Source organism: Canis aureus, chromosome 19, assembly GCF_053574225.1.
Source record: "Canis aureus isolate CA01 chromosome 19, VMU_Caureus_v.1.0, whole genome shotgun sequence".
NCBI lineage: Eukaryota > Metazoa > Chordata > Mammalia > Carnivora > Canidae > Canis > Canis aureus.
Genome location: NC_135629.1, coordinates 36355869 through 36382192, shown reverse-complemented (window position 1 = coordinate 36382192; position 26324 = coordinate 36355869). Strand labels below are relative to the sequence as shown.

The 26324-nt window shown below is 46.9% G+C and overlaps 1 protein-coding gene and 1 long non-coding RNA gene across 7 annotated transcripts in view; one reads left to right on the top strand and one right to left on the bottom strand.

Moving 5' to 3' along the window:
* Positions 1-26324, top strand: part of CACNA2D3 (calcium voltage-gated channel auxiliary subunit alpha2delta 3) — an 832272-nt gene that overhangs the window by 634988 nt on the left and 170960 nt on the right. For all 6 annotated transcript variants that reach the window (XR_013357842.1, XR_013357841.1, XM_077858494.1 and 3 more), the window contains 4 exons: positions 16845-16928; positions 24388-24459; positions 24716-24777; positions 26164-26231. Coding sequence is in view for 4 of the 6 variants with exons in the window: in XM_077858494.1 (XP_077714620.1) it covers positions 16845-16928; positions 24388-24459; positions 24716-24777; positions 26164-26231 (286 nt within the window). In the remaining 2 variants the exon portion in view is untranslated. The remainder of the gene's footprint in view (positions 1-16844; positions 16929-24387; positions 24460-24715; positions 24778-26163; positions 26232-26324) is intronic.
* On the bottom strand, positions 4976-6055 carry LOC144291254 (uncharacterized). Its single transcript, XR_013358570.1, has 2 exons — positions 5868-6055; positions 4976-5196 (listed from the first exon to the last, which is right to left on the bottom strand). It is a non-coding gene; the product is annotated as an uncharacterized LOC144291254 (long non-coding RNA).

Genomic DNA, 26324 nt, shown 5'->3' with positions numbered 1-26324 from the left:
GCCCTTGAAATGCAGAAGGGTTTCCCAGAGGAGTTGGTATGCACAGAGGAGTTGGTATGCGACTGTGTCCACCCCACCACCCTCAAGGACATTGTTTCCCACTCAGCAGAGGCCCCACATCCTCCCCAGGACCCCTGTCCTCAGGCCTGACCAGATGCACGACTTCTTGCTCTGGTCTGGGAACCACGCGGGGCCCGGTGGGTCGGGGTGTTGGAGGTGGGGGCCTAAGGTCACTTACAAACCTTTCTCCCAAGCGCTGGCCTTCCTTCTCGCCCTGGCGCAGGCCGCTGATGAAGTGAAGGAGACTCCCCAGTAGGTGGCGCCCGGGCACCGCCTTGCGCCCTGTCCCCTGCACAGATGGTGTCGCCAACCGGCCAACCGGCGGCACCTTCTCAGAAGGAAGCCCAGGAGACTCCAGCTCAGGCCTGGTCTGAGTCCATTCCGTTTAGTTTAAAAGAGAGAATTAAGGGATGCCTAGTAAGTGCATCTGCTCAGGGGAGTGTGTTCCCTGAGAAAAAATAAACAAGCCTGTGTGACCCCCGTGTAGCAAGCCTGTTCTTTTTGAAATACATCATTTGGTGAAAAAGAAGACAGAGCCTTGCTTGCATGCCTTCCTCTCGATGAAGTTGTTGACAGCACTGAATGGCCCTGGTCTGGACACTTGGGGGCAAGGAGTGCAGCCCTGAGCGGGGAACGCGCTCACCTCCAGAGCCTGGGCATTAAGCAAGGTTGCGGGATGCCCGAGTTTCTGTCGGATGGGAGCTACCCTCTGTTCTGCAAACCTCAATGACTCCACAGCCTCGGGGTCCCCCCAGTTCCGTGCTGGGTGTGTGCTTGGACACTGGGGGCCGAGATGGGGTTGAGCAGATGGGGGCTGGTACTCAGTGGGTTGGGATCCAGGCTCCGTGCTGAGCATCTCTGTGCATGTGGCCTTCTTAAGCCCTCACACTGTCCTGCGTGCTGGTGCCCGTCCCAGAGGGAGTAACTGACTTCTAGGCCGTGGACTGTCCCTCAGAAAGCAAACTGGGGCCAGTTCTTCAAGGGAAGAAAAAAAAAAAAACGATGATGATGGACCATGACATGCTCCTGGTCATTTTTCATAAAATTAAACCTATTCTGTTGAAAGAATGTCCTTAATTAGGAAGCAGTGTTATAAGGTTCTGTTACAGAGTGAAGTTTGAGCTGGGGAGCCTCCCTCTGCTCTCTGCCCTGGCACCCTGCCCTGGATGGCACTCGGCAGCGGCTCCTCTGTGCTGGGTGATGGGGTGGGGTTCGGCTAGTGGGGAGCACTCTCGAGAGGCACAGGGAGGCAGGTGGGGTGGGGGTGCCCCAGGACTGGCTGCACCCCCTCTAAAGCCATGCTAGCCTCCCTGTCTCTGTGGCTGTCTCTCTCTGGGTGCTATTAGGGCCCCTTCCTCTGTCCCTTTAGGCAGAGTACTAGAAGGGTCCCCATTGCTCCCAGCTTCAGGGGACTACACCATTTCTTTTCGTTTCCCTCACCCTGCCCACAGCACCCCATTACAATAGCCTCTTTATTAAACCTTCCTTAATTAGCCAGCGTGACTATGCCATGTGCTTCCTGCTGGGGCCCTGACTGATACAAAGGTAAGAGTAGATGGAAGGTTTGTTTTTCTTAAGTCCTGATTCTGCCAAAAAGGAAAGGAAGAAGAAGGAAGGCTGGAAGGAAAGCAATGGGAAGGAGGGAAGAGGAAGGAAGAAGGAAGAAAGAGCCCTCCTATCAGTTCCTTGTTTACTGGTTTATGTATTTTCCTCTCAATGCAGTGGGAGCAGAGAGCTTCCATATACCCTTCCAATAAATTCCCCTTTTGATCAAGTGATTAAGAATTGGTATCTGTCGCTTAGAGCAATAACAGCCTGACTGATAGAGCAGTGAAATCCCTAAGTCTGGGAGCCTCTGTTGGGGGTGGCTCTGACCGCAGCCCTCGGGGACCCCAGTGTGCACCCCTGCACCCTCCACCCCCCCTCCCCAAAGAGGTGTCTTCCCATCCCACCAGGCTTCTTGCATAGGCCTCTGAGTTTGGGCTCTGTACTAAGTTATAGAAATATCTTGATGCATCTGCCCCTCGCTGCATGGCAAACAACCAGAATGCTGATTAGATTGTGTTTTGCTCACCTCTGTGTATCCCTAGCCTGGTGAGGTACCCAGCAGAAGAGATGGGGTGGTAAATAAGTGGAGAGAGAAGACTCACATCTAGGAAACTGATGACACACTATATTATTAAGCACCAAGGTGAAAATACTGATAAATAAAATTTGTAAAAGTGCTTGGTGTCTTACTGTGGAAGGGGTGGCTGGAGAAGGCTGTGGGGAGCTGGTGTGCAGCCTAGAAGCCCGAGGTCATGGTCTGTGATCCAGTCCAGTCTAGCTTGCCCTTGCACTGCTGGTGCTGTGAGTCTTCCTCCCTCCCTCCTTCCTCCTTCCTTCCCTTCCTTCTCCCCTCCGCCCTCTACTCGCTCCCTCCTTCTTCCCTCCCTCCCTCCCTCCTTCCTGCCATTCCTCCCTCACCTGGCATCTATTCATTGGACACTTCCCATGTGCCACACACTCTATTAGATGCTGGAGATCTAGTGATAAAACAAGACAGACATAATTCCCCTTCATTTCCTGTTTGCAATCTAATGGAGATTTTGTAAAGCTCATAAGTAAACAAATAAATAAAAAGTACTACACATTTTGGCTAAACTCTCCAAAAGAAACAAAGATCTGAGAAAACAAAAAAGTAGGGAGAGGCACCTCCCTTAGCTGGATGGTCAGGGAGAGAGCCCTTCCTGGGTAGGGCAAGTTTAGCTGAGCCCTGAGGAAGGGAAAGAAGATCACTGTGCAGAGATGTGGCGTACTCATTCAGGCTAAGAGGACAGTGTAAGCAAAGACGCTGAGGCATGGGATGGTCAAGATGTTGTGAGCCTGGAATCTTTTGGTAGATTTAGGACAGACTTCCAAAGCATGAGGGGTGGTGACTGGAAGTTTTACTGATAGGGTCCTACTTGGGAATAAGCTTAGTGAAGCGCTTGCCCGTGTCCCTTCGGCCCCTACCATCTCCACTCATGCCGGCCTGGCTTGCAGCTGCCAGCACCTAGCTGAAGACTCCCTGGCTTTTGGAGGGCACTCCTCTGCAGCCCACGGCAGGCCAGAGGCACCAGAGAATTAGCATCCCTCCACCAAAGATTGCTGAGCACTCCCATCTCTCAGGCTAGGTATCTCGAGGTGCCTCCTAGGCAGTGGCTCCCAGAGCCCCGCCGTGGGATTGGGCTCTGGCTGCCCCCAGCGCTGCCAGGCTTCATGATGCACCTGGTGCTGGCTGCCTGCCTGTCTGGGTCTCTGAGTCACTTTGTCATGTCCCTACAGGCATTTCCTGACAACCCCTCCCAAGTGAAAACCTTGCCCTTGAATCCTGGTCTCTGGGACAGCGTCAGAAGGAGTTCAAAGCCAGGACCCCAGTGGACTGATAATTCTCTGCAAAAATCTACTTGCTGTAGTCTGGAGCTTCAAATGCAGTTTCGTGTGAACCCAAGCAGGCCTTTGCACTAACGTGATGCCATCACTCACATTTTCCATCCTATCTCAGGCCCCTGCACATGAATTCACATCACACCAGCTTACTTGGAGAATCCACACTTGCACTTAGAAGTGCCACGGAGCATTGGCTTTGTGCTATTAATACTCAGGGGTAGGGGAGCTTTAAGGAAATTCGGTTTAGAGATAACGTTCTCGGCCGCTTCATTGTTTGGCAAAAGGATTTGATGAGGACAAAGCTTTTCTTTACACTGGACACACTCTGACCTTTGTTTTACTAGATTAATTTCATATCTAGAGTGCCACATCTTGGATGATGAATTAGCAATAAAAAGCTCATCAAAATGTAATTACATGCAATGTGTTGAATAATGATCTCTTAAAAATTCCTATAGATTTGTCTGCACCTCCTTCCCCTCGTGAGGGAAATGAGCCTCAGCTGCTAGCTACTAGCCCCGGCTCAGGAATGCAAACCCTAGCCATATTGTGAGTCTGAGATGGGAGAGCTGGCTTCTATCATTGCCCAGTGTCATCAATTGATCAATTGCTTTTCTGCATGTGATGCACATCTTTATATAATTTAAAGGACCATCTCCACGGGGGTAGGAATACACAGGAAGTGGAAGCTGAAAGCAGAGTGAAGCCCTCACCTCCTCCATCTGCCACAGCCTGTTGCAGGGAGGGAGTTATTAATTAAAATGTTAACTGCCCAGACAATAGCGGGCAGACCAGCATGGAGAAGGCCTGCAAAGCAAGCATTAAAGCTTTCATAACTGTAAATTCCAGGAAAGTTTGCTCCTCCTTAAAATAGGAAAACAGAACCATCTGTATCTATGAGAAGGCTTAACTGAGCTGTTGGAGTGTTGTTAGGCTTTCCCAAGGAGCCCGGCTGGTTTCTCTCCAGAGGGCTGGACTTGGACCAGGAGAAAGCCTAGCCTTACCCCTGCTCGGTGCAGGAGCCCTGTAAACCCTACAGCTGGGGCTGACAGCAGAATATTCAAATGATTCCAATAGTGAAAATGCCCACACTCATTTGAATAACTGAAGAATTCAATCATTTGAATGCCAATGATTATTCCTCCCGGAGTTTACATTTTAGAAAGACAGTGCATCTGAATCCCCATGAGAGCATTAAATTGCTATCTAATTAGCAGTCCCAAATTATATATATTTAAAAGATAATTAAAGGTTTGAATGCTGTTGGAATAACTGGTTATACATTTAAATGAATCACAAGAAATTTGTTAGTAATGTACAGAGTTTTCTTTTATTTCTTACTTCCCTCTTTGAAGTTCAGTAGACCCAACCTCTCGGGGTTAAGTTTGGTAGCGGTAAGATAAAGGCAGATGGTTTTAATTATTGCAGCTCCAACCTCCAAATAATTATAAGCAGCTGTCATTTTTACATAATCCTAAATGATAAGACCCAAAGAATGCAAATAAAAAGGTTGACACCATGGGCTTTTGGGCACAATAATTTAATTATGCCCACCGCACCGCGGGGCTGACCATTGCGCTTCACCAAGGAGATGCCTGGACCTTTGCGCTCCTCGCTTGACTTCTGTAACCGTGCGGCGGGCACGTGTGTTTCAGAACATACTTCCCAGGTGCCACTTCTCCATTCTCTGTGGATGTCCGCAGGGCAAAGGGGAGCACTAACACACTTGGAATACAGAGACAAGAAAGTTTGGCTCAACCAGGCAGAGCTTTTGCTGCACATCCTCCTCAGCCTCCCTGCCCCTTTCTCCTTGGGATGGGGTCTGCCCCTGTTCTTACCCCGGTGAACCGGGGTAAGAGCATCTACTGGGGTAGATGAGGGCATGGTCTTGCCACCCAAGAGCTGGCATTTCTCTCGCCTGTAGCTGGGGATTTCACAGAGTTGAGCCCTCACGCCACAGGCCAGGCCTGGTCCTGCCAGCCTTCACCCAGGAGGCTCTGGGTTCCAGTTTGCAATGTGAGGCTTTCTGTGCCTGTCTCTCCCTGGAAGGGTGGACCCCCCCTGAGGACAAGTCAAGGGGACACTTACACAACCACAGCTGACTTCTCCCAGTTGGACCCAATGACTATAAAACCAACATCGGACAAAGGCACACAGGCCAACGTAGGCAGACCTGTGGTCGCACTTGGCCAGACACAAGTCCAGAACATCATCTAAAAGGAAGACACACACACACACACACACACACACACACACACACACACACTCCAAATTAAATCAAAACCCCAAGGACCCAAATGCCTGCTTCTCTGCAAAAGCCTCCCTTGGGTTGTCTAAGTTTCTAGTATATTCCAGGAAGATGGTTTGGGAGTAACTAGAGCAGATAAGGTATTTACCCAGATCCTACTAGAGCGGCGGAATCGGGAATTGAATGGCCATAATGCCCCTTACGTGGAAGCCTAGTTCATCCAGGCTCAAAAACAAATATAAACAGTACATTCGTGAATATTTAATGGAAAGATTCCTTTGTGAGTTAATAATCTGAGGCTCAGCTCCGTGCAATGTAGAGTTGCAGGAAGCTGGTTGATTGTGATCCCAGGTCACCTTGTCATCATCCCTTTGTTATGCCCTCACAGGATGTATCACAGGCAGGCAGGACCATCTGTCCGTGGGGCAGAGCAGTCTTTGAGGCTAGGGTCAGTCTCAGCCTCAGCCTCCCCCATCAGCTACATGACCTTAGACAAGTTACTCAACCTCCTTAGCCTCAGTTTCCTGCACTGAAAAATGAGTGCAAAAATAGTGCTTTCTATATAAGATTGTTCCGAAGATAAAAGGAATTCATGTTCACAAAAGGTCTAGAACTGGCCAGGCCCCTAATATGTGTCATACCTGTGCTCATTAAGTGAATATACACCCTAATTTGTTCATTTACTCTATTTACTCATTCACATACTCAGCTATTCATGGTGAACCTATCCTGCCAGGCACTCTGCTGGGCACTGCAGGTTCAATACCGAATGAGAAATAGCCTCTTTCTCGAAGATCTTGGGACCTAGCTGGGAACAACCTAGGCAAGTAAGCAACTCATGTGCAACACAATGTGATGGGTGTGGAGACAGAGCCAGGAAGCTCAGGAGAACACAGGAAGCACTGAGCCAACTGTGCCCTGGGCAGCACAGACTTCCCGGAGGAGCTGATGTCTCCTCTCGGTCCTGAGGAGATGCTGGACTTTGAGTTGGAGTGACGGGGACAGGGGCCTGAAGGCAAGCACGGTGATGCCGTTATTAGCAGCCGGCTGGGTCCAGCTGGAAAGTTGTACAGAGAGAGTCGGGAAGTGGTGACAGAGAGGTCAGAGCAGCAAACAGGGCAGACTGGTGGGGACCATGGCATAACATTGGATATCATCCTAGAGAGCATGGGGAACCATGAGGATTCAGGCCAAGTGGTGATTTTGGTTGCGGAAGGATCCCCCTGGCTGGACCCTGGATGGTGGATTGCCGGGGTGGAGTCCCTGCACGGAGGCTAAGGAGACACTCACCCTCATCAAGAGGAGGGTATTGTGGCTGAAACTAAGTTGGTGGTAAGAGGGATGGAGAGATGTGAGTCAATCTCAAGAGACGCATAAAAGATAGAAGCAATGGACATGGTAGTTTGATGAGCCCTGCATGCTTCCCCTGGCCCACTGCCTCTTTCTCTGATTCTACTTGCATCTCCAGCCTCTGCCCACATCTCTATGATCGCAGACAAATATAAGACCCAGAGGACTGAGTCAGCCTTGCAGGGGATCTCTGGTTTTCCTATGAGTCATGAGTGACATCAGAAGTCTCTTGGGCTTACTCAGACCAGTATGCATCCAGAATTTTTTTTAAAAAATCAGTATATTTCAGAATCACCCGCAAAAAAAAAAAAAAAAAAAATTCAGACCCCTAAACATTTTGCTGGGTCACCAGTCCACTGGGCTGCACAGAGCAGTAACGGATGAGAACCTGTTCAATTTCGTGGTCAGGATGTGGCCAGGGCAGAGAGCAGATGGGTTAGAAAGATGGTCACATGTATGTTTATGCTGCAAAATCCTGTGTCCTTTGGGGGCACAGAACAAGGGCCACCCCAGGGGAAAAGGCAGACAAACTCTAGCTGGAAGGGTCAGAGGAACAATTATGGAAGATGTGGGCACAGAGGTGGCTCCCTTTATGTCTTCTCCTTCACAAGTATCTTTAAAACTTTTAACAGAAAGAAACAAAATAAAGCTATCGCGGCAAGCGTCTGCCTACATAAAATCCCAGACATGCACATACTCATACATGTTTGATGAAGGCTCAGCCTTCATTGATACCATCACAGGCATAAATCAGAGACAAGGGCGGTGGTGGTAGCTGGCTTGGAAGGAAAGATTCCTTCCCCTCTATTTCCTTCATGTGCAAATTCATTGCCAGCTTCCTGGCAGTTAGCATAGGAACCTGGACATTAAGAGAGGTCTCTCTGTTTGAAGCACTATCCCTCCAAGTAGACCCAGTAAGACTGGAGTACTTCTCCTGGGGACTGAGCCAGGAGAGGTACTGGGAACTGGGGTGGCAGGCAAGGAAGGCAGGTGTCGCTGGCCACAGGAGGAAACCCCCAGCAGAAAGCTGGCTCCGTGTGGGTGGTTAACTGTAGCGCCACTGGACGGGAAACATGTCTCAGTGCCCTATTGGTTGATGCTATCTTCTGGTTTCACTTGAGTGAATAGGAAAAGTCCTTGTCTTTGCAGTTCCAAAATTGGAATCACCTTATGGTGCCCAATTATTGAGCATGTTCAAAACAGCCTGACACATTTCGATTCCCAAGGGTCTCCTGCTCGAGGGAGTAATGCCAACTACAGTACTGTAAATGCACAAAAAAGTTGCTTTGGCAAATGTCACAGACACACTTTCAACCTATAGAAGTCCTCTTGTTATGCTGGATATTATTTCCTAATGACTCAGGTATCGCAAACCTTTATGTGAAATTGGCTTTAGGAATATGGCACTGTCTATGCTCAAGAACTCAGTGCAGCTCTGTTTGGAACTTTGATTTTTTCTCTTTCTTTCTTTCTTTCTTTCTTTCTTTCTTTCTTTCTTTCGAGAAAGAGAGAACAAGCAGAGGGGAGGGGGCAGAGGGAGAGGGAGAGAGAAAAATCCCAGGCAGATTCCATGCCCAGCATGAGACCAACACATGACTTGATCTCAAGACCCCAAGTTCATGACCTGAGCTGAAATCAAGAGTCAGACACTGGACCAGCTGAGCCACCCAAGCACCCCTGAAATTCGTTTTGAAGGCTGTCCTGCATCTAAGCTTTGCCCAGAAAACTGTAGTGGGGGGTTTGTCGAGAGTGTTCTAACCTATCAGAGGGACCATTTTCCAGGTACCCACGGGCATCTTTCCTTCACAGGCAACATCCGTGTTCTTTCTTCTCTGCCAAGGGCTGGTATTTCCCGAGCATGGGCCCTTCACCTGACTCAGATGCCTGCAGACGGCACTCCCCTCCCTGGGTCAGAGTCTCCGCTTCCCAGGCCCTTTGCTGGCACAAAAGCTCCTCCCGCCCCAGCCACTCAGCACGATTTTCATTTTTATGACTCGCTTGCTATGACAAGACAGATTGGCTTTCTGAGAATGGGAATTTAAACCCAGCCGCCATGTATAACCCACACTGAAGCTACAAAACCGCTGGCGGAGCTGGGCCACTTCCTCCCCACACACCAAGTGGGTGACTCACAGCGACTCAGAGGACACTGATTAAGATAAAGGTCATTTGGGTTTTCAAAGCAGCCTGTTAATTGTTGTTTTTTTAAAAAATACCAAAGCTGTTTTAGTTTTACAGCGATCAAAAGGATTTTGTAATCACACTAAGAGAGCGCGTAGAACTTTTCATCTTTGAGACACTTAAAAACATTAATTAATAAGAGCATGGTACCTGGTGGAAAAAGGAAAAGGCTTGTTGTCTGGACATGCCCTGTTGCCTCTCTCCCACCTTCCGGCTGCTTTTGGACACACCCTCACGGCCCTGCTTCCCTCGTGTATCTGGGCTTCTCATCTTCCCACAAACGTGAGGGATTTCATCTCTGCACAGAGACTCATTGGGATCCCCCTCCCCCCACCACACCTCTGTCACGCTGTCATCGGGCTTACCTAGCAAGATCTGAGCCCCGTGGCATCATACAACCAAAGCGCCAGCAGGATTTTGGTGGAAATCTCAGCTGTCACGGGACCATGAGATGCTACTAGGCTTGTCTGATGTCGCCTCCTGCATCTTGTATAGTGTGCACTGGGTACGTGGCCGATACTAGCTCCATGCACTCACTCGGTGTATGGTACTTGTGCTCAATCTAAAGCTGACTCCTGCATTCCCGGCCATGAAGGCCGGTTTCAAGGCAGCCTGAATGAGTCGGCGTCGAACGGGGGCACGACGTTGGCTGGTGGGATTCTGCTTCCGGCGCGGTTCTGCACCTGTTAATAAGCCTGCTGGGTGCAGCCCTGTGGGTGGTGGCCGTCTGAGCAGGGACCCCCCTACAAGGAGGCAGTGCAGAGGGGGGTGAGGACCAGAGGCTGAGCCATCAGGCAAAGATGGAGTTGAATCACAGTTCCGCTGTCAATTAGCAATGGCACCATGTGGCCTGCAACCCCGGGGCTCTGCGTTTACCCATCTGTGAGGCAAACACCCCTCCAAGGAGGTATGCACTGCACTTAGCACCGGGCCTGGAAGAAGAGCATCACTCTTCCTGAGGAATGATAGGAGGTGAGGGGGAAGCTGGCCAGCAGAAAACTTCTATTAATTTTTTTTCCTAAAGGCAGTCCCTTGGAAAGCAGAACAGATTGGTTGCTACATCTTATAAATTCCTCAAAATTCCTGGTTAGAGAAACTGAAAGCAGTAACTGTTTCAAAGTACTTACCTTTGGTTTAGTTAGCAGAACGGCAGGTGGCGATCCCTGTATTGCCTATATTGTGATTGTGAGACCAATATTTTGTCTTCCATTCTTGCACTTTTTGGTATTTTCCAAAATGTCTGCAATGACCAGTAGTTACATGGAAAATCGAGGGGGGAGGAAAAAAGCTTAAAAATAGCAAAAACAAAAACACAAAAAACAGCAAAAACTTAAACTATTTGGATACTCTGCTTCCACCAACTCTCCACTGAGACTCCCCTTCCCTAGGGCCACCTCCTCTGAAGCTGGACATGCCAGGACATCCAGAGATCTTGATTTGCAAATTCCAGAGGAAGAGACCATTGCTCTGTCCCAGGCCCACCTGGCCTCGGGACCGTGTCCTGTTTGAGACCCTTCCCTTCAACTTTGAGAAGAATGGGCCACCACACACTTTGAACTGCCTCTTTCAAAGAATAGAAATATGAATAAACAACCACACTGTAAGGAAATATTTTATCCCATGAGCATACTGTCTAGGAAGGAGGCAGGGGCTGCGATATCTCATGAATCAGTCATGACACTAGCAGTTATTAGTGCTGGCTGAGTGGGCATTTCTCAAGACTATTTGTCAGGACACACTCTGTGCTTAACCATGTTTGTACCCATTTGCGTCTCACACCAGCCGTGTAAGTTGAAGACTATTACCCCCATCCTATAGACGAGCAACACAGAGCTCAGAGAAACTGCATGCCAGCCCTGGAGCACACAGCCTGTGTGTGATTAGAACTGGAGTTGGGCTCTGGGGCAATATTTTTTTTTTATTGGAGTTCAATTTGCCAACATATAGCATAACGCCCAGCGCTCATCCCATCAAGTGTGGGGCAATGCTTTTTAACTGCTCTTCTAACTGCCCTGATGGACGAGTAGTGAATGGTGATCTACCTTGAGTGCAGGAGATGACCCTTCTCAGACAGCATCTCCATGCTTTCCTGAGGCTCACCTGGACTTGACTCAGGGTCTGATAAATGTATTTTGGGGTATGTTTAGGGGGTGGGGGTTAAAAGAGCAAATAAGGGGATCCCTGGGTGGCGCAGCGGTTTGGCGCCTGCCTTTGGCCCAGGGCGCGATCCTGGAGACCCGGGATCGAATCCCACATCGGGCTCCCGGTGCATGGAGCCTGCTTCTCCCTCTGCCTGTGTCTCTGCCTCTCTCTCTCTCTGTGTGTGACTGTCATAAATAAATAAATAAATAAATAAATAAATAAATAAATAAATAAATAAATAAATAAATAAATAAATAAATAGCAAATAAGGGGATGAATGGAGGCAGGAGTGAAGGGATGAAGTACCCGGTAGCCATTGAGCCCTGCTGTCTTGTGCATAGAGAAAAGATGTGCCTCCTTTCCTCCTCCTGAAAGGACCACTTCAGCCCCTGGGACAAGAGGAGAGGCACGCAGACCTTAGGGGAGGTGGCGAAGGTGTTTGCCAGCTGAGGACTATGCCTGCCTTGGGAGAGAACATCTGCCCAGACAATGGCTGGCTCTCCGCCCTTGGCCACACCCCTGTGCCAGATGGCATTGGCTTTGGGCAAGGTTTCTTTCTCTCCAGTTGTGGGCCTCTCACCCCCATCTCCTTCCTTCCTGTTGGCAGCATGGAGCGGCACGTACAATTTATCAATTATTAGCATACACAATATTTGTTTCACAGAGGCTGCGTGGATGTATGTAGCTGATTTCCTCTGGCCCTTCCCAAAGAAACACAGGAAAAGCAAAGGCATTTTTGTTTTTTTCAAACCAATATGAGCATGGCCATCACCTTAGCCCATCCCATTATGCTTCTAAAGTCAGCCTGTAGGTAACCCTGAAGAGCACTCACATGCAGACAATTAAACACCACCTGGCAGTTTCAGGCATAGAAGACATTCCCCCCATGGTTCCAGCTTGCTCCTCAGATGGGTGCCCATCTTGTCCCATCCTCCTAGGCCACAGGCTGGTTTGTGTGTTCACCACATCTGGCCTTTATTTGAAACTCCACCTCAAAGTATTTCATAGCACAGAATATCTTTCCTTATTAAATTCTCCCCCACATATTTTTTTCATAAAACAGGCACCAAAAACTACAAACCTACCCGTGGCTCTCAAAGTATCTGTTTATAAACCTTTGGAAACCGTTCGCAATTCGTTAATCACATTTTCAAAGGAAGTTACAGTTTATAGATACAATAACAAATGCCATATCCGATGCCTCAGCCTCAGTAACGAGATCCTCACGCAGGGAAAGAGGGAGCAGGGCTGGTGGATCCAGGATGTGTCAGAGGCTAAATCCAGAGGGACAGGGCAGAACTGGCCTGGGAGTTAGAGATTTGCTTCTTTTTCTGTCACTCTCACACTGTGGCCTCACATCTACCCTCTCGGGGTAAAGTGGGGAGAGGGGATCACCCGCACTCAAACACAGTAGTCTTTCTTGAGTAACAGCGAGATATTTTGCAAACCACATGCTCCTCAATAACTGTTAGGAACACTTCACTTAAAATGCACTTTAAAAGCAGTTCATTTATAAGGTAAAATAATAAAGGCATTAAATAGATACAAGTCAGAACTCCAGTGACTACTTATGCTTGAAACCCAAGCCAGCTTTAAAAAAAAAAAAAAAAAAAAACTTTAAGAAGGGAGGAGGTAATGTGGAGAGAATACAGTTGGTACCTGAAACATCCAAGGGCATAAAGATTTCAGGCACAGCTTGATCCAGACATGCACAGGGCTCTCTTCCTGTCTTTTCTCTGCTCTCTCTGCACTGGCTTCATTTTCAGGAAGGCTCTCTCCAAGCAGAAGCTTAGGTGGTTATGAGGAGCTCAGGTTCACATCCTATCACCGTAATGATGCTAGCAGATGCCCAGCTCCTTTATTTGGATAAGTCCAGATAAAACATCCCAGGATGAGTCTCATTTGGGTTAGCATGAGTTATAGCCCCAGCTCTGAACCAGTCTCTGTGTCCTGGAGAGATATGGGTCTCCTCATATGCTCAGGTCACTTGCCTTTCTCGGAACGAGGATGGTCTCGCTTTCAGGAGAACTGCATTTATGGAGAGTGGGGCTAAGGGCTTCCCTGCAACAAAACAAGGCAATTACCCAGGAAAATGTGGAGGATGAGTGGCAGTACACAGCACAAGTGTCTTCCTTATGAAGGTCTAATCTCTAGCCTTCCGATATGTTCTCTTAATGGGAGAGAAGATAAAGGTGGCTGTAGGGTCATTATGCTGGAGTTTACTCATTATCCTCAACCTGTTTTTGTTTTTGTTTTTAATGCAATAGCCACTGACTTTTCTTTCTCTCACTCAGAATAATCACTCTGCTACGTTACTGCTTGTACTCTAAAGGAGCTCACTCATTAATAAAGACCCAAATGGGAAGTGTTTTAGACCCGTGTCACATACCTGCTTAAGTAGACTTTGTAGGGGGACATTCCTACAATGGAGTTCCAGAGTGGCTATCCCCACTCCCACCTGTTTCTTTCAGTGAAATTAAATATTTAGACTCACTGGCTTGTGGACTAGCACAATGTGAATGCTTCTTCACCTCGCACTCTAAACCCTACATGTTGCCTGAATATCAGAAGTGCAAGGTACTGAATTTCTTGAGTGGTGATAAGAAAAAAAAAAAAAAGAGACCTCCAGGAACGGTCAGAAGTCAAAAGTTCTCTGTGGATTACAGAATTGCCAAATACCAAGGACTTGGGTTCTTTAGCACAGGTATGAATTGTTCTGCTGCGACAGTCTTGAGTTCCAGCTGAGATATAGTACACATGTCTTGGCACATAAGATATACACCAGGAGGAGGTGTATGAACGTGACTGTCTGACACAACCATCTTCAACAAACATCTCCTTCCTGCCTATGGTTTACAGAACAGTGACCTGCCAAATCACTGAATGGGTCCCCTTCATTTCAAGGAAATGACATATTAGCCAACTGTATACAATGAGCCTGTGTCTTGGCCAACAAGGTCATGGCTCTCAAGAATTATGCTAGCTATATATTATGGATTTATTTTGTGCCAGAAATGTGTTTGTCAATTCTATACAGTATCTAGTTAATTCTCTCAACCTACCATTGCATGGAGGTACTATAGCTTTTCTTATTTTCCAACTGAGAAAAAGGGAGCATGGAGCAACTGGGCCCCCTGCCCAGGATCACATGCCCAGTAAATGGCAGAACCATTTTGTCTCACAAAGACAAGTGGATGCTTTCTGAGGCTGAGGGAACATTTGGTGCTCAGGGCCTTGGGAGTCTTTTTTAATTTTTTTAAGAATATTTGAAATAACATGAGGCTCAGATGTGAAAATTTGGTCAGGGGCTGCTGTCCTGCCCCACACTGGCTGTACAATCTTACCTAATGTGTCATTTTACCCTTTATTTAACTTATGATAGCCTCTTTTCCTGTATTCAGGGTGGGCAATAAATTGACCTTCAAAAGGCAGAATTAAGGATGATGACTTGGAAGCAAGTCCATGGAAAAGAAAGAAAGAAAGACTGCTTAATTGGCTTTATTGATATCCTTAGTACCTGGTCCTTATGAGGTGTTTGATAAATATATTCAAATACATAAATAAACATTTTGAAATGACCAAAGGATACAGCCACCACCCAAGATACTATGAAAGTTCTACCTTTAATGCTCAGAAGCCAGGCTGTGTGAGCTTCTAAGGCACCTAATGGCTCTCAGTAATGGTTCTTACCAAAATGGAATATGGGGGCCATAAGACAGTTAACAGAAATCCAAGAGTGTCTGACTGCCTCTCAAGGGGACATGTCAAGTCTTGGCATCATGCGCCCCTTTCCTCATCACATCTCCTCACTATGAGACATGGGTGACAACTCTACTGACCTCGTTCCTGTTCCTCCCACTCAGCCCCAGCCTGGCTCTTGCAAGGGACAGAGCTATGATGAACACACAAAGTTTTCATAACAGGATCCAACTGTGAATCTGCTATCATTTATTGTGGCCTCTCAGGGAGCCACTTCCCTCCTCTTCATCTGCAGTGGATCTGATGCCGTAAAACTGGCCTTGAACATCTGTTAATTGGAAAACCTGAGAGAAGAAAGTGGACGGGTGGTTGACCCACATGATCTGAGCCCACTGCCCTTCAAAGATGATGCAGCCTTCCTGGGTGGTAGAGTGGGCACCCTCCAGAGACATCTCAGGGCTCCTGAAATGCTCTTGACAGGAAGAAGAGGAGGCCAGGAAAACCCCTGGACCTTGTTTGGCCCCACAGTGCCCCCAGATCTACCCTGTCTGGTCTCTGTCCCCTGGGTTCCATGAGGGGCCCCATTCAGACCTGTTTGGTTCAATGTATCGGCAGTGATCCTCTCCTTCACACCGGTGTGCCTTTAGCACCTGTCTCCACAGTAGCCAAGTAGTGTCCAAAATGGTAACCTATGGTTTGGGGGTCTTAAAACAGTGACACCAAACCTCACTTTCAATCTTACCAATTCAATCCAAAGATGACCAAAAAAGTCTTTTTAGAGTCTTTTGTCTTTTTAGAGACAAAAGCAAAAAAGGGGGAAAAAAAAACTACATACATAGATATTTTCTCCAATACGCCATTGGCCATATCTTACAAACTTGTAAAGGGGTTGCTTATCCTTAGCCTGCAGTAGAGGGCAGACTTTCCTACATTATAAACATCCCAACAACCAGCATTAAAAGCCCTGAGACACAGGAACATCCAGACACACGAATGTCCAGTGGACAAAATGGTAGGCTTGTGGGGTCACTAACACCAGTGATTTAGGGAGAAAAAATGAAAACCACTCTCCCAGTTCTTAAAGCATTCATGAGCTTTTTCGAGGGAAATGCCCTCATGGCCATTAGCTCTGGCAGTGATTCCACCACACCTACATCTACTCCGGGGACAGTGACCATACTTGTCTTGGTACTGCTGTGGCCTCTGTGATAGCAAGTAGAAGGCTCTGTGGGTCTACAAAATGTTACCAGGATGTTGAGCCCAACTGTGGAGACCAGTGCTTTTGTTTCTTAGTCAAGGAGTATGGGGCAGGTTTGAGCCAGGAGGTAGGAATGGAGGTAGAAACAAAGGGATATAACTAGATTTTTTATAAGCCCTTGAAAAGCCCTTTCCTGTGTCATGAAGGGGTGGCTTTTAAAACTTTAGAGTAGAGAAGGATCTCCCCTCTTCCACACATTTGCCATCCAGGCAGAGGGGAGAGTCTTTGCTTTGTTTCTGGTGGATGTGGAGCCAACGAGTCCAGTAGGTAAATTCATATCAAGTAGAGTCAACTTCTTATTCCCCAGCTCTGACAACTGGCCTCAGCTTTCCAGCTATTAAAATCCCTAGGACTGCACCACCCTGCTGGGCTTCTCTCCAATATCCCTCCACTCATAGTCTCTGTCTGAGAAACAGTGCTTGGGAAGATAAAGACTGCCCTGGCTGATGATCTCATGGAAATGTTTTGTTTTCTTTATCTTTCTCTCCCTGCCAGTATGAAGAAGGAAAAAAGCGAAGGAAACCCAACTACAGTAGTGTTGACCTCTCTGAGGTGGAGTGGGAAGACCGGGATGATGTGGTAAGTGACTGGTTTTCAAGGCTGGTGATTAGGGGGCTCCACTGTCCCCAGTTCTGTACCTGGAGGCCACCCAAGGAGCTGGCCGAGAGGCCCACCAGAGGACACCTGGCCACCAGGGGGATATGAAGACAATGGGCCCTCTTTACGGCATTTGGAGTTTATAACTCTCTCAAATGGTTGGAATGATTGCAGATAGGCCAGCCACCTGCCTGCTTTGCGCAGTTGGCTAAAACCACCCTTTGTCAGGCTCTGGTCTCTTCCATTGTGGATTAATCCAGACTCTTCCTTGGTGGTGTTTATGGATCCTGCCACCCTCAGGGGAGCCTGGCCTAAGTGTGGGCAGCAGAAGGCTTTGCCCACCGTAAAGTCAGGTTCAGATGCACTTGTCAGGATGCCACGGGCACAGCCCTTGCTTTCAGAGAGCAGCCCAGGGCTTAGCAGGCCTACCTCCCTTCTACATGGTTGGCGGTCCATTTCCTGGCTGTTCCAGCCTTCCCCCTTCCGGCCACACAGCAGTAGCACACACGCTTATTCCCCACACAGACTCAGCCTTCGGCACTGTATCAAAAGCTTTCCTTATGCCCACGACTTAACCCCATCCGTCTTCCTGTGATTTCCTCAATAAATCAGATTTGTTCGACATGGCTGCCTTTGCGTGAACGTAGGCAGACTGTCCTTAATTAAATTGTCACTTCCCGTGAGTTCCTGGCTGGATCCTCGCTCTTTCTCCGTGGTGTGTCCATGCCAGGACCACAGTTCTCTGCCCACACCGTCCCTCACTTGTCCCAGGTCCTTTCTTCAGTTTCACCCTTGAGATGGCATGTGTCTGTTCCTCAGTCTGTCCTGCTTTCCAACCAGATGTTGAGGGGAACCGTTTGGACTCCCCAGCTGGGTTCTCCTGTGGTCATTCCCTCCTCTTCATGTCCTCTGCTCCCTGGATGCCTCAGCTACCAGAAATCTTGGATTTTCTTCCTGGCCAATAAAATGCAAGAGGATTTCCTTCATCTCTACTAGGACTCTTTCAACTCAAGTTCAAGACAAAATAACTGCTGTTTGATAAAAAGCTACTTCCTCTTTTTCCAGACTCCAGTGGCCTGCCGTTGGGTCAGCTCGGTGACCTGGTAGGGTTTTACATCTTCTTGTTCTTGAAATGTGGTCATTGAGGTCTTTGGGCTGTACCGCGCTTAATGTCCACACTCCCTTTTCAGCCTGCTCTTACTAAGAAGCTAGCGGGCTAGCGCAGTTGTGAGGCACACCGCCCCAGGCATTAGCCTGCCTGGGTTCAAATCCCACCTCAGCTACTTGCTGGTTGTTGGTCTCAAGCATGGTATCATCCTCTCTGTGCTTCAATTTTGTTTTTTGTTCTTTTTACCCAGTAAAAAGAGTATGACGATGGTAATAGTACCTACATCACGGAGATGTTGTGAATCTTAAATATGTTAATATGCTGAAAGATGCAAGTGAATTTATACCATTGTGTGGACATGGGGAATGTCTGTGGCTATTCTTTATACTATTCTCATCAGCATTAATCCTCGGGTAACCTTCTCACTAATGAATGTCCCACAGATGTACAGCTGCTAAATTGTCTCATGAGGGTTTGAAGAGCCTGTTCAACTGTTTTCCTTTCTCTTCCATCTTCACTTTATCCGTTGCTTTATTTTTACTTCACTGGACCTTTCTGGTTCTTTTCCCAGAAGGCTGGAACCTTGTTGTTAACATGCTTCCCCCTCCCATCATCCCATCCATTTGGATGAATATGGGAGGCAAACTGCTTTATGCTTATTCTCCCCTTAGAGTCCTCATATCATGTACTGGAAGAGATTTATTGCACTCTAACCATTGCCTGCACTCCAGTTAATTTTCAGAGAGCTAATATTTCCTTTTATTAATTGTGGTATCCTAACCTGATCTTCTTTTCTCATTGGAGCTGCAGAGCATCAGACTCCCAGCCTCTTATGCATGTTCTTCACCTTTATCCAACTCAGGACCGGGTTTTCAGTGTCCACCTTCAGAGTTCCCACATCTCCTACAAGTTCAAAGTAGTCTCTCGTGGTCTCTCTGGTTTGGGTTTCTTGTTTTATTTCCTTGAGGAATGTAACTTAGTAAAAGTGTGAATTCCTTCATCACCAACGCATTTGGGAAAACTCAGGCCACCATTTCTCTCCTAGAGATTTGCATGCCATTGACTGGAGAATACTGGAACATATACAGAGCAGCTTTGTAATGTTTGCACATGATCCCACGTGCCCATATGTCCACCATTGGGGTTTGCATGTAAGTAGCAGACAGAGGCTTTCAGTCAAGGCCTGGGAAAGACTATGCAAGCAGAGCCTACTGAGGAGGAAGCAGCTCAAGCCTAACAGCTGCAGAGAACTTCTTGGAAGGAACATCCTACTTCTCTTGTCAACTCAGCTTTTATCAGATGTAATGATGGTATTTATAACATAGACCCTGTGTCCTTCCAGAAAAGCTGTGAGGTCACTTATACTATACTATTAAAACATGTGCAAAATAGACTGGCTAAAATTAAAATCTTAAGAGAAAAATTAGAAATCATTTAGAGGTGGATGAATAGGACTTCTGGCCCAGGCTCCAGGTGACTTAGGCATCACATCAGCAATACAATGAGTAGGACAGATCTTTGGGGATCCATAAGCCAGAAAGGGACCCTGAGATATCCATGGCCCAGTCTGAATCACTGGTATTGGTCACCTCTGGGAAGGAAAAAATATCTTTTAAAAGAGTGTTTATCCTTTGGTTATAGATTCTCAGAGATGGTGGAAGGAATTAAGGATGACATTTTTCTTACTTCTGTTACCTTGTAGTCATTCCCAAACTTTCCACAGTGAACATGATTATATTTATGAAGAGAAAACTCTAACAGAGATAATAATAATTGACATATTTAATTCTTCCTACATGCCAGCACTGTTCTAAGTGCTGTATCCAGGTGAGCTTGTTTATCCTACACAACAGTCCTATGAAGTAAGTGTTACTGCTAACCTCATTTTGCAGGTAAGGAAACTGAGGCAGGGAGTATTTGGCCCATGGGCACACCATGTAGATTCCAGCCGAGGCAGCCTAGTGCCAAAGCTCTTGACTACTTGGTTAGGTCTTAGAATGAGCCCTTCAGTCCAAGAGTCCTTGAAGACTCTGTATGAGTGCCTTCTGGGATCCTCCCCTGGGGGGTACGCAGCCAAGATGGGGAGTCCTTGCACCCAGCTGCTAACCAAATGCTCGCCGTGGGGTGGTGCTGCAAATACTGGCCTGTCAGACTCTGCCTCCAGTCCACCTGAAATCCCTTCTGTTGCAGCGTGAGCCTTTTCTACTGCTCTCCAGTCAACTCACATCTCTCCTTACCTGGGCTGATTCTGTAGAAAATTTCCTTCAAGTCTTTTCTTTCTAAAGCCCCATCAGCCTCTTCTCCTGGGGTGAATTTCTGAGAACTGCACCCAGTGAGTTTGTTTACACCCACTCTAGTGTCTCTACAGCTCATGCTTGAGCCCTGGGTCGCCAAACCAAGCACAGCCCCCCTGACAGATTGAGAGAGGGGGAGAGAAGATTTTGATTTTGTTATACAGATGCTCTGGGCCCGAGTCTGTTTTCATATTCTGGTTAAATGCTTGCTTGGAAAGGACAGACCTGTTTATCTCCTGCTTCTCCCTTCCCCTTTAATCTGTTAACTTGGCCCAGATTGCATGTCCTTGGGGGCCTGGAAGTGCATGCCGCCTGTGCACCAGGAAAGGTGAGGCTCATGTTCTGAGGTGGATAGCAAACCACCATTAGCAGAATGGGCTATCATTATATCCTCATACATAAAATGCAAGGCGATCAGTGAATCTCTGGGGGAGAGTTTCCTTAATGAGCTCTAACACAGAAGGAAGAGCCGTAGGCTCAGGATGGAACCAGAAGTGTGACCAGCAGCTTGTGGTCAACTTGTGGGTACTTTGAATGGTCAGTGAAGCTGTTGCAGCTTTGGGGTGCAGGTGAGAGACACAGACTCCCTAGGAGCTCTGGGGAAACAGATATGACCCGGGAGACCATAGGACCCTGGAGAAGGAGGGTGGTTCCCAGAGAGACCAGGGAGCTGATCACCATCACCAGGAAACTGTTCACAGCTTGAAGATGTTTGAGCTTTATTTTATCAACCACACTGGTGGTGAAAGCTGCTTTAATGTCCACCCCATTATCACACTTGCGTCTGATAGGGAAAAATAAAGGCATGTCACTGATGTTTTAATTTGCTCTTCTGTGAATCACATGTGATTTTTTTTTTTTTAACTGACTACATCATATGCAAACATATGGGCACATCCAGACTTGTTCGGGAATATTCCTCCACCAGGCCAGGTGCTCATTGCTCTAATCCAAGGAGTGGCAACTTCAAGGGCTCTTTGGCCAGCTCTGAGAGCACCATTGATCTTGCCCTTGACAGCCCAGTGGGGACTGAGCTTCCTTACCACCTGCCATCTGGTCTCTGCTCTGGGTGCCTCTGCCATCCTGTCTTGTAAGCTTGCCCCTGCGGCAGTGCTGCCACTGACTCACCATAGGGTTTGGGGCAAGTTGCTCCCTTTCTGAAACCTCAGTCTCCTCCAATGGAAAGTGGCATCTCTAAACTGTTCTTATCTCAAAATGCTGTCAACTCACCGCACAGTCTGCTGAAAAGACACAAAACCCCCTTCCCTCCCATGACAACAAGGACAAAAACCACCTTCCTGTCAGCCTCAGTTCACAGAACCTAGAGCCTGTGGGAGAACCTACTGGAAAATTAAAACTTAAGACTGTTGCATGGTCCAGTTTAAAACCTTTACTGTGATTTCAAAAAATTAAATATGTGTGTGTGTGTATATATGTGTATACACACACACACACACACACACACACACACACACATATATAGATCCAGAAATAACAATACACTATTTTTGTATTCTTGCTATACAATTGTTATATTAAGGTTTTAAGTTTGTCCAAATACTTTCTCTCTTGATTTGGGAAGCAATACTTACAGCATGGGCTCAAGGGGCAGAGAGCCCATACGACTATAGGCACGTTTCACAACTTTGTGCCTCAGTTTCTACACTTGTAAAATAGGGAAATAATGGTGCCTTATTTTGAGGGCTTTAAAACCCTTGTCAGTCACATAGTAAAAGCTCAGTAGACAGTATCTATCAGTATTATCTGGGCTTTATAGAACTGATTAACAAAGTGACACAGCATCTGATGGGATCCCTGGGGTCTGGGAGTCCTCGCTCAGAACACTCCTTGATGGAATGAATGAGAGGAAGAAACGGAGCTATAGAGAGTTCACAGAACAGTGGTCTGTGTCACTGGTAAGACTTGAGTGTTGATACCCTGGGTTATTTCTCTTTACCGTGGGCTGCCTCTTCCTTGGTCTGCGCCCACCCACAGGTGGTAAAGAGCAGCAGTTTTAATGCGGGAGTTGCCAGGAGGTCACAAAGTCCATTACCGGTCCATGAGAAGCACTTAAAAGCCATGAAATCTATAGAAATAGGAGACATCGGAGGGCATCACAGAGTAAGATGTATTTCTCACATGACTCACAAAGTTTGAAAAATGTTGGTTTAGAGCATGGGCATCTTTGTCAAGCAAACTCAAGCTTGAATCCTGATTCCTTAAGCTGTTGAGGAAGGTCTGGCATTTTAAGGGGAGGGGGGGGATGTATTGAAGATGATGGTGGTGGTGATGATGGTGGGGGATGGCTAACATTTACTGGATACTTAGGGAGGATGAGGCACTCCTTGAAGTAATCCCTTCATCTACTTCTCACCGCAACTCTGTGAGATGTGCTGTCTTTAGTTCCATTTTCAGAGAAGGAAACTAAGGAACTGAAAGAGTAAGTGATTCTTTTTAAGATCATAAGCTCTGGAGTCCTTCATTACAGTGCCATCGTGCCCCATGTGTAGGTGTTCAGTAAATGTAATCTATGCTCATTAAAACTGAAGAAAAGAGAAAGCCTGGACTCGTCATCTGAGCACTTGCCTCCAGAAAGCCTCAGTGACCCTGGCCTTGGCGCTGCCCAAACCCTGATGCTAATGGTTTGGTGCTACTGGGAGCTGGGGGCGGGGTGGTATGGACTCACGGAGAGGCTTACCTAATCTCGACTTGCCTGGGGAATGTGAGAGGGGAAGGTCCCAAATGGCTTTAGGCAGGCACCAGAAAGAGGAAAAATGAAAACCATGTTAAAGATAAATCGAGCCGTGCTTAAAAGTTAGAAAGTAGACTTAATTAGGACCAGCTCTCCCCATCCAAAACCACAAAAGTTAAAATGGGAAAATATTTCCAGAAATGCCCATTATGTGTTGTTAAAAAATATCTAGAGTAAAATATATGTTTTATTTTATACATGCCTCCAGCTAAAAATTATGCTTTTTACTCTCTCTCACAGAAGATGGGAATGTGAACCCAAATCTAGACAGCCCCGAATCAAATTTAGGTTGCTTGCAAGCATTGCAGTTTTCTATCGGCCAGATCTTAGTCAAGCTCCTCAAAGGAGAGAAGAGGGGAGAGGATTTAAAAAAAAAAAAAAAAAAAAAGGCCGAGAAAGAGGCTTTCCCGACAGGCTGTGGCATGTCAGCATTTGCTCCTACTCCATTCAATGGCATCCCCTCGTCTCCCATTGGTGCCCACGACGGCACATCTCTCATCACTGTGTCTGCGGTCCTTCTCTGAACCCACAGAAGGGCCACACATAATTAGAAGAGGTCAGCCAGGGGCAGAGGGGAGGGCGTGAGGCTCCCCGTCCCTAGATGGAAGGAACCTTCAAAACTCAGATACCGAGTCACCCCGTTCACTGCCTGTCACCGTAAGCGAGACCATTAACGGGCTCAGATTTCTCTGAGAGCATTTGAAGATGCTTCGTGCTCTAGAAAAGAAGTCCTTATCTTCTAAATAGTAGGTCTTAAAAAAAAAAAAAAGGAAAAAGAAAAAAAAACCCCACTGTGTAGAAATACATCTTTACCTTGATTATATTTTTTTAAAAGTGATTTCTTCATGACAAACTAATACCCTTTTTGAAAATGCAACTTGTCCCCAGAGACGTTCTTTGCTTCTTAAGTGTTTTTGCAGTTGCTGGGGCTCACTTCTCTGACTCTCAGGCTTCATCCACAGCACACAGGCTTTTTCCTCGGTGCTGCCCTGAGGTTCACATGAGCACCCCAAATTGAAGTTGAAAGTCATTTATTGTTGTTAGCCTCTCTCCCCTGGTATGGCAGCAGTTGAATGTTTATTCTTCAAGGCCCTATTTCAGAGGGCTGAGTGCAGCATGCTGACTTGGTGCCAAAGCGCCCACAATTTGGTGGGGACACAGCCCGGCCCTGTCATACCTCTGCTTTGCACAAACCACCAAATGTGCTCCCAAGCTGGAGGATGCAAGATGTCCAGATGACATGCAACCAGGGGAAGAGCTGATACCAATTTTCTTTTATCATTTTAGTTAAGAAACGCCATGGTAAACCGAAAGACTGGGAAGTTCTCCATGGAGGTGAAGAAGACAGTGGACAAAGGGGTACATTTTTCTCAAACATTCTTGCTGCTTAATTTAAAACAAACCACTGTGAAAAATTAGCTTTGAAAGCTCTATCTGGAATAAATATCTTTCGCTGAGATCATTTTTCTCTTGTCTTTACTTATCTCAAACAAGATTCATGTAGTACTGTTAACCTGATCATAGTGTGTCCATTTATTTTTATTTATTTCTGAAAGCTTCACCTAGCAGACTAACCATGTTTTCTTCTCTCTACGACTTTTTTTTTTCAATCTAGAAACGGGTTTTGGTGATGACAAATGACTACTATTATACAGACATCAAGGGTACTCCTTTCAGGTAGAGCTGACCATAATACATGGACATTCCATCAGATCCATCAGTTGTGTTTGTACAAAACCTGCTGACGCTCTCAGAGCTCATCATCTGAAGATAACCAAACACCCTGCCAAAAGGCTGGAAAGAGTGAGGAAGGGGCTTTTCCCAGGCTGCTTTTGTTTCTGTTTTCCAGAAGGGGGAAGATGGTTCAGGCTCACCTAGGAGAACTCACTCAATTTGTCATGGCTTTGCATCTCATTATCAAGCAAATAAGCTTTGGGGGTTCCAGCTAAGGGTGGAGAGACGAGTTCAGAGGGTTATCAGGTCCTTAACCATCTAGCTAACTTCCTGCCCAGTGACTTCCATTTCACCTTTTATTTCCATGATCAAAAAACAAGCCTTCGAACTAGGAGGTAGCATATCCATCCCTACATGTTGTGCTTCCGTTTTAATTTCTCTGAACTGTACTTCTGTGCTTGTCTACCTTTGAATCCTGTTATTTCTCTGTAACAGTCCAGAAAAAATGGCTTTGCCCTATTGCCTGCTTTCAGACACGCATGTGGCATTCAATATAGTCTCCTGCTACTCTAACCTTAGTGTTCTAATGCTTCTGTAAGAAGTTATTTTGGTGGGGCTGCTTTACGTTCCTGAACTGGTGTCTCACAGAGCTAAGGAGGGAAAGAATTTACTGACTGTAGATTCATCTGAAAAATAAATTATGGCATTGTGTTGTCCTGGACTGCCAGGGATCATGAGTTTGATTCCATTTGGAAGCAGAGCAATTGAGAGAACACATGACTGCTAAGTGGGTTTGCCAAAGGAAGAGACCGTGTTTTCAAAATATATTCTTTTCTTTTAGAAAGGAGCTTAAATCAAGCCCATGAGGGGTGTCAGTGGGAGGGGGGACAGCTATTAGACTAGGGAGAGGGTCAGGCACAGAAGCCCACAACACAATAATGTGGCTACATGCTAGTGGTAGTGGAAGTTTTCATTTTTGTCCTTGAAAGGGCGTTAATTTTCCCTGGTCCTAAACTCTAGGGTCTGGAAAGACCTATTTGTGGCTGGATGTAGGGTAGGGGTGCGTAAGGTAGCGGTGAAGAGCAGGGCATGTGGCTCTGGCAAGGGTATCCAAGAGAAGGGCTAGCAGTTTGCCACACCTCTCTACAAACACACAAGAGCAGCCCATGGCTGCTGGTGCTTCCAATCAGAAATTGCTTTGAAGCAGCTGATTGAACGTAAGAAAAACCAACACCAACTATAATCAGTGGGGTTTTGAAAGTAAACTGTTGGAAAAGTTGTTTACAGAACATGAAATGGAAATGAGAACGTGGAAAATAAAAAGTTAACCCACAAGTCTGTTCCAGTCGATGCCATGGGTTTCAAGGTCTGTTTTGTTTCTCTGCACAGCTTAGGTGTGGCGCTCTCCAGAGGTCACGGGAAATATTTCTTCCGAGGGAATGTAACCATTGAAGAAGGTAAGATGCTGTCTTGACCCATCTTATCCTTTAGCGTGGGGAAAGGCCCCAGAGCCAGTCATTGGATTAATGAAAGAACTTGCTCATCTGTTC